The sequence below is a fragment of the Haliaeetus albicilla genome, chromosome 2, assembly GCF_947461875.1.
Source record: "Haliaeetus albicilla chromosome 2, bHalAlb1.1, whole genome shotgun sequence".
Classification (NCBI taxonomy): domain Eukaryota; kingdom Metazoa; phylum Chordata; class Aves; order Accipitriformes; family Accipitridae; genus Haliaeetus; species Haliaeetus albicilla.
The window spans coordinates 11,829,462-11,844,510 of record NC_091484.1 but is presented as its reverse complement, the minus strand read 5'-3'; the positions used below and the strand labels follow the sequence as shown (position 1 = coordinate 11,844,510).

The following is a 15,049-nucleotide window of genomic DNA, read 5'->3' as shown; positions in this document are numbered from 1 at the left end:
CTGCTGCTGTGTTCCCAAACTGCGTAGCTCCATGTATAGCCAGCTTGTGTGTCTGCGTGCACCTGTGCTTGATGCATAATTAATTGGTACAAATGGTAGAGTAGTAGGTAGGGTGGTATGTATGTTTTGAGTATCTGCTGGGCCCTGGCTTGCTGGAGCACTGAGTTTGTTCCAAAGGTGACCGGGAGCTGCTGATGAAGCAGGGCTGAGTAACAAAATGCTGTGTGAGAGCAAAGTACTGCCTGGCTGCCAGGTGTCAGGCTGATCTTCTGAAAGACCTTCTCTGCTTCTCCTTGAGTCTGTCATTGCGAAAGGCTCTGGGAACAATAGCTGACTGCCTTTTCTCCCTTTTTGTTTGTAGATGGAGATGGTCGGAGACTCAAAGGAGCCATCCAAAGGAGCACAGAAACTGGGCTGGCTGTCGAAATGCCCAGCCGGACTGTCCGCCAAGCCAGCCATGAGTCCATTGAGGACAGCATGAATAGCTATGGATCAGAGGGAAAGTAAGTCATTGAATGGGAGCTGGGTAATCACTTGTGGGATGCTTTGTTCTTCTTATACCTATTAATTTTCTTCCAGCATGATAGATGATGAGTTTGTTTGACTTGCCTATGCTGCGAGTGTACTGCCCATTCAGTTGGAGTACAGAGGATGTCTCTGCCTGCATAGCTGGAACATGCTTCAGCTGTTTATACACTTTTTTTAGTGTCCTCATTATTCTGAGCTGGAGCAGATACCCATTATTTTTAACCACTTTGCCTTTAGAATAATAATTCAGGGTGACTAGCGGAGGCTCATTACTGGTAATAAATTATAAGCCAATAGTATTGAATGTTGCACAACAGTTGTCCATCTCCCCTGTTTCAAAATCACCTTTTGGTTTCAGGGCGGCGGGGTGGGGGGAGTGCCAAGGTGATGAAAAGGATGCAAGTAGCAAAATAATCATTCTGATATCAAAATACATATTTAGAAGCCTGTGTATACTTTTGGTAACAAACATTCTTTTGTTTCATCTGAGTTACAGTGTCCTAAAAGAATGTATTTTAGGAACTGTTTTTGACACTGAGAAAAGTTATAACACACTTTGTTGCATTTAGGCTTTATACTAGAACGCAAAGCAGGGGATCCTTAGGCCAGAACTCTGGGGGCTGACTTGTCTCCAATTCTGTCTTTTTTTGTATTTCCATTATTTGAAGCCATGTATGGAGATTATAATAATTTCATTAAAGTGACTGTTCATGGGAATCTTTGGAGGCAAAAAAACCCCCAGTATTTAAAAAAAGGAGGCAATATATACCATCAGATTCTGTGCTTCTAGGTATGAGGCCAAAATGTTTGTATACCTAAAACGTGCTCTGTTTAAGACAAGTACCACACTTGGCATCTCTCTGTACACTCTCTCTAGTCCTATGTGATATTCCAAGTATGCTGTACTGCTAAAATGCTGGGATAGTCCAAAGATGCTCTCAATTAATGTGATTCTGGTGTTAAATAAGTAACAGACTGCAAATTAAGAGAGACTTTCTTTAGCTTTAGAAGTAGGCTAATCCTGGAAAGGCATCATAGATCTGTGCTGAAGGTTGGAAATAGTAATGAGGCACAGGCTGTGATAGCAATCTTGTCACTCCAAAGCTGTGATGTACCTTACCTCTTCTGTGAGCTGCTGTCTCCAGGGAAATATTCCTGCTACACCAGCACAGTCCTGTGGCTTGTAGTTCTGCCTCTGCTACAAGATGCAGAGGATTAGTGATTAAGTTCAGTCCCTTGGCAATGCAGGGCAAGAATCTGCTTTCAAGCAGAGTAGAATTCTTCCCTTTTTCTATTTACATCGCTTACCCTCCTGGGAAGGGGTATAATTCTCTGAAATGTCTGTGTCCTATCATTGCATGTGCTGGCTGCTTTGATTGGGCTGTCCTGGAGAGAGAATATTTCTGCCAACAAAATATTGCACCCGTACAAGTGTGGTTTTACCCAGAAGGCAGGCGGCATGTAGCTATCAGCTCAACAAAGAAAGAAAAATCCTGTCTTGCAATCCAAATGTCTTTATTAGAACAACATTTATTAGAATAACATTTGGTATTCCGGCCTCAAATACTGCCAGAACATCCTTGCCAGCCCCTCTGCTGGGGATGGGATGGTTTCTCCTCTTACTTGTCTGAAAAGTATGATGAAGTGGTTCCTGGATGCTTTGTTCCTAGGTGGGATAATTGATCTCTTTTGGAAAGCCAGTGGGAATTGCAGCTCTCTGTCTGAGCTACAAGTGATAAGCAAACAGGGCTGAGAGTACAAAGAGCTAAGAGGGCTCTATTCTCTTGAAACATGGTGGGAGGGGAGTTTCTCTGCTTTCTTTTCCTGCAGCAAAGAAAGGAATTGTTTGGGGAGTAGCTTTGAGGGACAGAAAATGTATTCTCCTAAATCAGATTTCTCTTGACCTCTCTCATTCGCTGTAGCTGTGTTCCCAGGGAGGCAAAATGAAGATTCATATGACTGTGTTAGCTGTGGCAGGTTTATTTTCTTTTTAATGCTGGGTTTCTGATTGATGCAGATACTCCTAGGTCAGAGACAGCTTTCACCAGCGACTGTCAAAACCCCAGTTTTCAGCAAGATGAGGTTGCCCTAGTTCTTCCACCCATACATCTCTTCGGTGTGTTTGCACAGGGAAGAAAATGGATTCAAAACCTCATCATCCAAGAGGGCTTGTTTCTCAACTCCTGTATGTTTTTATAATCTTTTTCAATTTAAGGCCTAAAAGGACAACTTCCAAAGGTGGAACACTGAAATGATCAAAGATTTGGTGAAACTTTGCTGCAGAAGGCCTAAATACCTGCTCTCAGTCATACAAACATGCTTTTAAAAAGTGATGCTTATTGACTGCTTTCATGTTTGTTGCGGCAAGCTGGATGCAGCTAGCTACAGCTGCTCTGTGCCAATGCGAAATATTGCAGTTGAAAAATGTTCTGTAGTGTGCGATTTTGAGCAGTGCTGCTTTTCTTGTGAATACCAGAGTGCATGAAATCCATTTGTTTTTTTTATGGAGAGGCTTGTTATGTAGGGATATACTTCTCCTCAGATATCCTAGGCCCTCCTTCAACAAAATATTCCCTTTAGGGTTTTACCTGAAGGTCAAGTATACTGAAGATTAGCTGGTCTAAAAGATGCATCTCCTGGAATTTAAGCTCATACAGCATGCCAGTAAGTGCTGACAATGCCAACACACTGCTTCATTTAATTTTTTGCTGTACAAAAAGTCCTCCAACCATGTTACCCAGCTTTTATACTGCACAGTGGTTGTGCACTAGTGTAGGAAATTAATATAATAAAACTCAATGTGAGAGTTTATAGGAGGGAAAGGTGATATTTATTCTAAACAAAGGTGTTGTCAGTCATTCACGCTTCTAGGTTTCACTCACTCACGCTCTCACCGCCCTGTGAAGGTGCCAAGCCTCGTGCTGTAGCCAGGCTTGGTTGTGTGCTGCAGGGAGGACCAGGGACACCATCTGTCAAGCCCTCGCTATGTCTTCGGAGTTGTTCTTCATGACAGACTGGCTCTTGAACTGTTTGTTTTTTTTTTTTTAAACTTTCTAGGACTTACCTGTTATTACGGAGTGATCTTTCACCTTGGGGTCTTGCTCTTTTTGGTCTTAAGTAGTGCTGCTACCTTTTTGTTTCCTTGTTTGAGGGATCTTTGTGGCTACAGTCTGCCTTCAGAAAGGCTATGGAAGTGATGTGCTCTCTGACCTTGTTGTCTTCCTCCTGTCATCACAAGACAGGTCTGCTGCTTACAAGTTGGTTGTGCTTTTGCACACACAGATGTTTCCATTCATAATTCATCCAGACCAATCTTAGCACTGGTTACAAATCCCTACAGCAGTGAGTATTTTTTTCTATGTATGTACTTAAAAATGTGCATGAGAGGACAGTTACCCACTGTAGCAAGTGCCTACTGGGACACCAGAATTCCTGCAAGGATAAAATTCTGAATATAGGAATAACTCTTAAATAAATAAACCCCTGAGATTCAACACAGATCTCCAGCTTCATCCTGGCTCTTGCACGACCTACATCTTGTTTTGGCTGGGTTTTGCTGCAGCTGCACGAGACCATGTACAACATTCAGAAAGCAATAGATTCTGGACTTGTGCGTAACTTATTCCTGCCAGCCATTTTTCTTTCTGAAAATGGAGCAGAAAGACAAAAATGGACCTGGAACAAAAGACTGCTGGCTGCCATAGTCCCTAGTAAGTGGTACTTGTCAGCTTTTTTGTTCTTGCTGGCTACTGCTGAGATGATTAAGTTACAGAGAGCTAAGGTGATTTTTACGTTAGAAAAGCACAGCAGGTGATGACTAACAAAGACTTAGAGGATTGTTCTTGTATTATCTGAGTCTGCCTGTCCAGCAAGGAAGCATCTTGTTGTTAACTATATCATCTCTCTTTTCCCATCGTGAGGGCAGCACCAGCCTGAGCCCTGCCTGAAGCCCCTGTTGTCACGAAGGCTGGAGGCAGAACACAGCCCAGCACGTGTGCTGCCAGCATGGGCACCTCACGCCTCTTGGCTTTGTTCTGTCTCACGTTGTTTCTACAGGCTACGGCTTGTACCAGTTCTCCCGTCTGTGTGTACGGGGCTGATGTGAACCAGTGCTGGGACTTAGGCTAGGAGAACTACCTGCCCTTTTCTGCTTCAGTATGGAGCAATAACTAAAAGGCAGCTAGAGAAAATACTGGCCTGGCTTGTGACCACATGGCCATGTGAAAATTCACTTTCCTTCACCAAAAATTATCCATCATTATTTGAGAATTACCAAAAGATTTGATTCCTTAACACACCATTCAGGAGATTTGTGTCATAGCTATTCACTGAATGTCCCTTTTTTGGTATCCAAAGCCAGGGGACTTCTAGACTCTTTTATAGCGAAGTGTCTTTAGGGCTCTCCTTTTATCCAAGTTCTTTTAAAAAAATGTAATGAAATGTGTTGTTAATACAGTTCGGACTATAAGAAATCAAGGCCCTTTGAGATGGAAACCAGGAAAGGCTTGGAGATTGTTTCTGTAATATGCCAAGAAATTAGTCAGCCTGTTCAGCAACATCCTTTTGTGTTGTTAAGCTTGACCAGCATGGCTTGGAAAGGATGTGACCTTGAGAGTTGTAGTTACAGCAGTAAATAGAGTGAATCCTGCCTTCAGCAACCTCTTGGGAACACGCAAAATTGCTTTCTGAAGGCAGGTAGCTATCTTTTATTCAATGCGTCTGAGATGACTGGTGATTGCTAAAAATGTCGCTGGCCTGGTAAGGTGGGGAAGGGAATGGGGGAGGTCTTTGTACATAATCCATTGCATAGTTTTTATAGCACCATTTAGGTGGCAGAATTTATACAGCAGAAGGAACTGGATACACGAGCGGAGTACAGTGTGTTACAGCACATAAGACAGCACGTCACGGTGCTAAAAATGTTACAGGAAGTGGAGTGGCCAGGAGAGAAGCAGAGCTCGTTGAGAGGCAGAGACAGGGATATTGCCTGGCAGAGGAGATCCGTGATGTTGGTGGGGTTAGGTCAGGTTTGGGTCCTGCAGGGATAGATGCTCATAGAAAACCTTTGCAGCCAGGCTCCTGCAGCAGTCACATTGACTTTGACAGGGTAAGGGGCTGTGTGCCCAGTGCTTTGACAATGTAGTCAGATGCGTATTGCATTAATAATTCCTCGTGTGCACCATAAATATTTTAAAGATGGGGGCAGTGGATGTTAACTTAACCAGTTCTGCCTTCCTCCTTAGCTGATAGAAACCCATTTGGCTTCTGTGTGTAAGATGCTATTTAAAAGACCTTAACATGCAATATGGATGAGTGTGATTGTTATACAGTACAGTCCTGCTCCCTGAAATTGGAGTTCTGATGGGCTTTTTTAATGCTCAAATGAAATAACTGTCAAATATGTTATCAGTCTCAGAGAAGACTTCCTCCCTTCTCCTTTTTTCTGGATGAAGAGAGTATGCGTTGCTGTCCTTGGTTTTTAAAGACAGAGCTGGAGAACTTAGCTATGTGTTAGATGTAGATGTATAGCAAATCTGTTAGTTCAGCTGTGCAAGTCAAACCATTCAGTTGCATAGTTGTGTTTTAGGCAACCTGCTTATTAATTGCAACTTTGTGCCCTAAGAGGACAAAAAAGAGTCTTTTAGAAAATACTTATGGGAACAGAACAATGATTTCTGAACCTGGGCCCAAACACATCCCATATACATGCTAGACACCGTGGAACGCCTCTTTTAAGAGTGTGTCACTTCTAGAGGCTTGAGTTGATGGCAGATAGGCGGTTGTGTGGATAGTGTGACTAAATCCATGAAAAGCACAAGACAAAAGTGTTATCTTCTGAAAATAGCTGTTCTCTGGGTGTGCCAGGGGGTGGCTGTGTTGAAGCTGTCTGGCTTCACCACTACCCCACCTGGTTGAACCCACAGCAGTTGGACCAGTGCAGCTCAGCTCTGCAGAAGTCAAGATGTGCAAGTGTAGTAGCGAGGCAGTAATGGGGATTTGGTCCAAGGGGAAGGACACAAAGTCTTCTCAGAATACCCCTCCTCTTGCCAGAGCTCCTCGACAAAAAGGTGTCAAGCCCAGCCTGTGAAGGGAGCAGGAGATAAATACCTTGCTCTGCATTTCTTCTGCACAGGCATAGCAGCCAGTGTGTGGCCATTACAAGTTGGTACAATTGAGACCAGTCCCAGAGTCTTCAAAGATAGAAGTAAAAAGTACTGTATCGGGGCAAAAGAAAGGAAATAGGCGGGGCTGTGCTTCGAACTGATAACTCAGAAATGATGTTGAGGACTGATGTGCAAAGAGGAAGGACTGGAAGATTTGGAAGGAAAAAGTAAAGCAAAGCACAGGAATAAATTCTCTAGGGAGGGATTTTAAGAACTGGTTAGATGAGCAGCTGTCACGAATGATGTAAATAAAGCTGCTCTGGCCTTGGGACCTGGGTGTGGACTGGGTGACCTGTGGAGATGCCCTCTTACCATATTTCCTGTGAGTTTTGCAAGGTTTTGACAAGCTGATTCTGCAGATGCTTGCAGCAGCCTAATGGTATACCTGGCATAGAGAGTCCCAGAAGCAATTTAAAAATAGATTTAGAAAGGAGGTCAGACAAACTCCGCATGGACAGGAAAAGAAATTAATGATATATTTCCCTAAATGTGTCTGTGCTGTTACATGCCTTGCATGCTAATGTGCAGCAAACAACGGGTGGGGGTGCAGAAGAGGCTGAGCAGAGCCACATATGTGGTATGAGAGGGATCAGTACAGGTTCTCTGAATTTTTTTTTATACCATTTTGTATTGAAGTCAGCATTGTCTATCTAGGCATTCAAATCCTCATCAGTTTACAAGAAAACTTTGAAAAGCTAGTTCTCCATCTGAATATATATGAAAAGCAGCAGCCTTGCTTTAAAGGAACCAACTGCATGATGCTTTGCATGTGGAGAGGAAGGGCATAGATCTTTGCAATGGGTAGGTCAGGAAATGCTGCTACCTTGAAAGAGCAGAGAAGTGAGCAGCTGGCAAAGAGCCTTTAAGCCACTCTTAAATTACACTACACAGGACAGATTTCATATGCCCTGACCTACAGTGTGTAATGCAGGAGCACAGTCTTCAGAGACTGCTGCACAGATTTCCTAAATAATCAGGATTATGAATGTTGTGTTTAGAAGAAGAACATCGAGGCAATCTCAGCCCCAGTTTGAGCACATGGTTCCTAAGATGGAGTGAACACACAGTTTTATTCTGCATATAAATGTGTCGCAAAAAGAAATAAATTGTTTATGCAGTCACCTTTTTCATAAAGTCGGGAATGGTAATTAGGTACATGTTCTGCATGGGGATTGCGTATGGGCATTGCTTGCAGCTGCCTGGAGCTGCCAGGCTGGGCTCAGGGCTCTGCCTGCCAGCTGTAGCCTCGCAGGCCGGTGTCTGCGTGGTCTTGTCTCCCTCTCGCGGGTGTCCAGACGACTGCAACAAGAGCAGTTGTCCCCTGCTGTCCCGAGGTGTGTCCATGCTGCGATGCCTTCCTTCAGCACGGCGTGGAGGCATCTATGCTAGCTGGCTGCCGTGCCAGGGACAGCTTGGGCTTAGAAATGGCTATTTTATCCGTTGTTTGAAATGGGTTTTGCAGCCTGTGCTGAGCCTTGGGGTGGAGCTGGTACCTGTGCAAACAATATTAATGTTCTTGTAGGTTTCTGCTGATGTTACTTCTTGTTGCTGGGCTCAGAGACCCCAGGATCACTAGTCTCCAGAGTGTTGTCCTGCTGCTGCCCCTGGTCTGCCTCCTTACCTACAGCTGAGGGCCATGTTCTGTGGGTCCTCCAGCAAAATGTCCTTCATTTGTCATTGACACTCCAGAGGCATTACCTCTGTATGCTCTCTCTGTGCCTTCAGGTCAATAACAGAGCCATGTTCAACTTCAAACCAATTCCACAGCAAAACCCACAATCTTTAACTTCATTAAAATCATTCTCATTCAGCTGTGGCAAAGCAGAGCCCATGAATCATGATTAGTGAAAGCAGAGGGCCAGAGAAGAGATAATTAATTTCTCTTTCTTGTTCAAACGGTGGTGCTGCCCTCCCTCAGTGGAGGATATGTGCCCTTTAGACAAAAGGCTGACAAGTGTCACCTGTTAATCTTCTCTGTGTGGCTGTTTGTCAGCACAAGATGGTCTTGCCGCAGCCCCGGTCCCCAGGGCCCTGCTGGTTATGACAGTTGCTATTTGCAAGTCAGCTGCGAAATGCTCCCTCTTTATTCCTCCTGCTATTTTTAGCACTTCTTTTTAGATTGCAATAAAAAAAAAGACATCTTGTGTTGGTGATAACCAGGTTGTAGCGATTTCTCCCCTTAAGGGAGAGGCATGCTTGGTGATGGGAGGGGAAGGGCTTTCCAGGGTTGCTCCAGTGCACGTGAAACCCATCTGCTGGCTCTCACCCAAGGTGGAGCTGCCGCTGTAACCTGTGGTGGATCCCTTTGGGAGCGTGGATCCCTTTGGGAGCGTGTCTCCCTGCCAGCACATCCAGCATGTGGTGGTTCAGCTGGAGAGCTGGTTGCTGAACCAAGGGCAGGTGAGAAATGGCTCTGTTTCTTCGGAGGTCAGGCAGGAGAAGTCTGCTGAGCATGCAGCAGGCAGCACAGTGGCAGAGGAGAGCTCTTGGGAGCACTAGGGCTGTGTTTAGGAACCTGAAAGAAGTCACGGTGGTCCCTGGAGCTCTTTTCCTCCCTGCTTCAGCTGCAGGAAAAGCAAGTGAGTGAATGGGGAGGGTCTGTCCCACCAGTCTCAGAACCACACTGTACATGGCCCCCTCACCTCAGCATCCCAGCTTCTCTCTGAGCACTTGGCAGACAGAGCTCACTGAGCTGGATTTGGGCATCCTAAATTTAGCCGATGCAGCTAAATGGTTCCTGCTGTTTTTAATTCACATTCATACTAAATTTCTGCAGTTTTATTTTCCCCTTCCCTCTTCTCTCAAGGGAGAAGCAATTGCTTTCTTGGAGGTAGCTTATGATTTTTCCAGACAGAAATTGTTTCCATTCCAGGGTTATTGGCAATACCCAAATATATGTCCAGGAATTGGTCAAAGCCAAGGAGCCTGATTTAGAGCTGCTGCTTCTAATGTCTAATAAAGCAGCGCTGCAAAAGGTCAGCCTCTGTGCAATGTAGCAGCCAGTCCTACCAGCTAATGGCATAATCTATTAAAGAATTAATTCTCTACATCTTCACTTCCCGGTCAGATATAACACAACAGGGAACATTAACTGTCTAACCTAATACTGAGTTTCATGTAGTGCTAGTAAACCTATTAACTGAGGCTGTTATCCAAACTGCCGAAGTCTTGACTTTGGCCCGTGTTTTTAAGCAGGCTTTTGCTGTTCCTCTCGAGATCAGCCCCAGTGCTACAAAGCAGCAGCATCTTCATTCAGGTAGCGGCTCGACTGCTTTCCTTGCTACGGTCCATGCTTGCGGCACAGCCCTGGTGTCCCTGCAGCAATGTCCTGCCCTCTTGCTGTAATTTGCACTGAGAAGCGTTCATCATTTTGAGGTCATCCCAAGCCCTCTGACTTCTGAACCTGTGTGGCGATAACAGCAATGTTTGCTTTGCTGTAAACACTTCCAGTTACTATTGGTTCACCTTTAGCCCAACAGCTCTTGTTCTTGTGCTTTTCAACACTGTTCTTCATGCTTTCCTGCTATTTTGCTTCACATTGGAATATCATTGATGTAGGCTGCAGCATCAGCTACTCTGTTAGCAGGTGCTTTTATTTGCTCCTTAGCTGCCCCAGCTTTGGGCAGAGCCTTTGGGAGCAGTGTTGCCCAAAGGAGGGGTGAGCTGGTGTGCAAGAGCATGGGTGGTTTCTCTCCACACACACATCAAGAGCAGACAAATATTTGACATCAGCCTTCAGTGATGTTCTTTCCCCAGCAGGTAAGGGGAAATGGTCTTCTGTGGCAGGTTTTGTGAATCATTTTGAGTATTCAGGAGCCAGAAGGGTCTCTCTTTGCTGTTTTGCAGAGAGTGGAGTTTCTGTGAGTGATCTTTTCCCAGCTTTGTGTCTCCACTGCAGTAACATGACCGGACTTCACCTCGGAAAGGGGTCGCTCTGAGACCTGGTTCTGGATGTGTTGTGGGCTCTCAGAGCACTAGGCTTCGCTCAGTCCTGGGCTTCCCCTCCACTGTCCTGGTCCTTAGCATCTTGTTAATGAGCCAAAGCATCTGTTTTGAGCATGGTAGAGAACATTTCCCTGAATGGGTGTGAGTTGTCTTGCCAGCTTGTTATTTATGTGCTCGTTCAGGTCACATACTCCCCAGGGTAGGACTAAGACCCAAGCTTGGTCCATCTATCTTCCATGAGTTCAGGAGAATAAAGAAAACATTTACCTTTTGGTTGATGGTCCATTCATCTCCTGCTCAATCTTATGTCTTTCTCTGTCAGGTCTCCTTTTACTTGAACTATTTTGGGTTCTCCAAGCACTAGTTTTCATCCTTTTTTGACACTCTGTGGGCAGCTCAAAATCCCTGAGCCAGCAGGCTCAAGGAGTCTCGCTGGTCCTTGTGTACACCAGGACTCACTTCTTCCTTCCTTGTATGGGCAAATCATGAGCCTGATAAAGCATGCCTGGCTCCGGGCTCCCCCTTCCCCTGCTTTCCCTATCACATGTCCCTGTCCCTGCAGATTTACCAGCCCTGGGGATGTCTCTGTCTGTGCACAGTCTGTCTTCAGGAGCCTGGCTACAAATCCAGCATCTCTGCCCTGGTCCTGTGCTCGGGGCACTGCTCCCTGCAGAGGGCTGCCCCATCGGGGCTGGCAGACACCAGCTGGGTGATGGGGCAGGAGTTGCGTACCCACAGGGAGCAGAGTGCAGCCCTGCACTGCCTTTGCCCCCAGGATGGACGGTGGCACTGGGGATGTGCCTTGCGCCTCTGAGGAGTCGGTGATACTGAAAACCCAGAAAAGTCTTAAGCCTTCTCCGCAATTAATGCCAATTATAAATCACGCTGTTTCTGTTGCATCTCAAAATATCACCCAGAGTGTTTGTGCAAACAGTGGATGCAGGATGAAAAAACACCAAACTGGGGAAAATCCACCCTGTGCAGAGCCCCTCCCAAACCTGTCTCCCAGGATGCCGAGACACCCTCATCCCTTTTCACAAAGGTGACATTTTTAAAGAGCTCAAGGGCAGGTATTTCCATGCCAATGGCTCAGCAGCTCCCTGTATAGCAGCAATAACCAGGTTTCTCAAAGAGCAAGGTAGAGGGGAGGTGCAGTGCTCTGTGGAAAAGTCTGGCTATTTAATTCGGTGCCCCTGTCACAGTGAGCTGAGCCACCCCATGAACCTGTCATGAGGACATGTGCTAGTGACACATCCTCTTCAGACCCATGCATGGTGAGATGCTGAGGTGTGTGTGCTGGCTTCCTCATTCCTCATCTGAATAAATAAATACTCCCATGGGGCTGAGACCAGGTCTGCAAATAGCTAATGAGAGCTGAAATCCCAACCTGAAATTAACGCTCTTCTGGGTGAATGGGACTTAAAAAAAATTTTTTTTCCTAATGTCTTTTAAATGTGACTGACTTGCAGGGGGGGGAATCAATGAATCGTTGTGGCTGACTCGGTCTGCATGAGAGCCTGCGGTCCCCAGCCTGCTCCACAGGCAGGGTTCCTCTCTGGCTTCACTTGTACCAAACATGCGGCCTCCTCACAGCATCCTTTCTAAGAAACAAATTTGGGGCAGCAGGGAGCTGTATCATTACATGGGTGATTGTCCCTCTCCAATGACATTTGGAAATGTGCAGGAGGTTCATAATTGTGGCTGACTTCGGCATGCAGCAGCTTCCCTGCGAGGCAGAGTGCAAAACCCGGTGCAGTAGCATGGGTACCCCAGTACAGAGCTCCTGGTCTGTGTTTCAGCAGCTGTTTTGTGGTTTGGCAGATGCCTGCAGGACAAAGGTAGGTGTCAAATGGTGCCCTCAAGCTTCCTCCTTACCACTTGCAGCAAGTTTTCCCACAGCCTCTGAAACAGCTGTGTAAATCAGGGTACAACTGGGTAAATCTTGGTTTGTATCGGTGCACCACAGGGTTTGACCCTTTTGCATTGCTTCACCCATGTGCAGTGCAGTGACCAGCACCTGCAGCCATGCAGTAGACCAGCCTCAGGTGCCTGGTGAATAGATCTGGGGGCTCTGTCCCCCTGACAGCTTTTGGTTTGCTGCAGTGACTGCGGCAGAGGCGTTGCTGGTGTTTGAGGGTGTTATCCCTTTAGCCTTGCACCAATGTCCAGGTTGTCTTCGTAACTGCTTCAGGATGGTTGTGGAAGCAGGTATGGAAACCACGCAGTAGATGTGATGGGCGTTTCTGGTGTTGAGTGGTAGGAAATGGGGCCCTTTAGTCAGGAAGGAGATGCATTGCTCTGTGTGTGTGTGATAAATAGGGAATTGAGTCCCAAGGGGATTGATGCTAGCACCCCTCATCTCACTTTCATCTGCTGCTCTAGATGCATTATTTCCTCAGAAATGAGGACTGGGAAGGGACAGCTACCAAGAGAGATCCTATAAGCTATGCTAGGAAGCTGCTTAGATTATAATGCTACCTGGAAGAGTGACAGGCTGCATATGAGCCTGATACAGCAGAGAGTTTCCTTACAGGCAATTAGTTATAGTTAAACAAGTATTAACTAACTGGTGACTGCAACCATTACTGTTGGGTTTTTTTGTACAAGGAAAGGGATTTTAAATGGATTCCATGTAACTAAACTGGCCGGAAATCAGCGAGTTTTGTGAGACAAGAAGGCTTCTGTAGATGTCATTCATTTCAAAGATACATTAAATCTGGTTCTTTAGTTGCTGGGTTGCTTTAAAATGCAAATTAATCATTTGCCAAAATCAATTTCTTTTGCAGCTTGAATTTCAGTGGAGTCCATCTGGCATCTGCTGGGCAGTTTAGTGACTTCCTGGGGAGCATGGGCCCTGCACAATTTGTTGGACGTCAGACCTTGGCCACCACTTCAATGGGTAAGGAACACAAAAATGTTAGGTGGCTTTCATTTAGTCTTGAACAGACCATTCCTACAAGCCACCTAATGTGTCCAGTATCTGCTGATCTACTGCTCTCCAGCTTAGTTTCTCTGTTAAATCAAGTAAGCTTGGCTGAAAGGTTTTGCTGATTGCTGCAAATGTGGCATTAGTAGGAGAGCACCAGCTTTATGCTTTCCTCTGTTGGATCTGAAAGGCACAGACTAAGTGAAACACAGCTAAAATCCTGAATACGCATGCTGTGCATCTTCATGTTTTTCTTGCTCTCTAAGACCCACCAGGCTCTGTAAAGATTTTCTTATGGTCCACCATAATTGCATTTTCCAAAGCAGCCTGCGATTCTAGGTGCTTCAGTTTGGGAGAGATGAGAGGCTAGCTGCCGCTGAAGAGTATGAGACTGAGTCACCAAAGCCATGTTAGAGGGCTGATAGTTGAGATTGCTTTTGAAAATACGGGCTGGAATCACTGTAGAGCTGCTTACTCCAGAGTAATGCAGGAGGAGATCAGGCACTCGGGGCCTACAGTTTGTTAGAGCTTGTATCAGATGTGACACGAAGATTGTTTTCTTTTTTAACATTTTAGTAGCCCGTAGATGTATTGTTTTGGAAGTCTTCTGTCTATTTTGACATTTTGGTTTAGGGGATGTGGAAATTGGCTTGCAAGAGCGAAATGGGCAGCTAGAAGTGGATATCATTCAGGCTCGAGGACTGACACCAAAACCCGGCTCCAAAACACTGCCAGGTAGTATGCTTTGACCTCCTAAAGTAATTCACTGAGCCCCAGCCTCCTGTGATGCTTGTGAATACGAAAAAAATTAATTCTGCTTGGCTTCTGCAGGAATAAGCAGTCTGTATGCAGTATTGAAAATCAGGCTGGTTGAGCAAATCTTTTCACTGCTGTAAATGCCTTCTTTAGAAATAACTGAGACATGGCACTCTGTCTTTTCTAAAGTGAGCAGGAAGATTTTTTCATATTTGACAACATTTATTTTTTCCAGCTGCTTACATCAAAGCTTACCTGCTAGAGAATGGCGTGTGCATTGCGAAAAAGAAGACAAAAGTGGCTCGCAAATCATTAGACCCTTTGTACAATCAGGTGTTACTGTTTGCTGAGAGCCCCCAGGGCAAAGTATTACAGGTAAGATGAGCAAGTCTCAGGTCTGCCCATCTCTCTCTTCCACATCTGTTGGAAGATATTAAGTCTGGCAAGCAATGTGAATAATTAACATAGATGAGAAAAAGCCAATGTTTTCAACTGAACCAAATGCACTTGATCTGAACGTGACAAATGGAAAGGAAAACCTTTTTTTCATACTCAAACTGATTATTATTTGATACCCTGCCAGGTAACATGAGTGCCTACCAGGAAAAGGTTGATTTTTATTTTTTTAATTTTTTTTTTCCTGCCCAGTTAGGAGATAGGTAGTACCTATAGATGCTAAACAATCTTGCAGCATGGGTTGTCTTCTGTGTTTATACATATTCAGAGCACT

The 15,049-nt window shown here is 45.3% G+C and overlaps 1 protein-coding gene across 1 annotated transcript in view; it reads left to right on the top strand.

Annotated features, from left to right (window-relative positions):
* The window catches only part of RIMS4 (regulating synaptic membrane exocytosis 4), a 62,541-nt gene that overhangs the window by 37,634 nt on the left and 9,858 nt on the right, over positions 1 to 15,049 (top strand). Inside the window, exons 2-5 of the mRNA XM_069806521.1 lie at positions 362 to 503; positions 13,424 to 13,536; positions 14,197 to 14,298; positions 14,555 to 14,694. Of these exons, the coding sequence (XP_069662622.1) occupies positions 362 to 503; positions 13,424 to 13,536; positions 14,197 to 14,298; positions 14,555 to 14,694 (497 nt within the window). The remainder of the gene's footprint in view (positions 1 to 361; positions 504 to 13,423; positions 13,537 to 14,196; positions 14,299 to 14,554; positions 14,695 to 15,049) is intronic.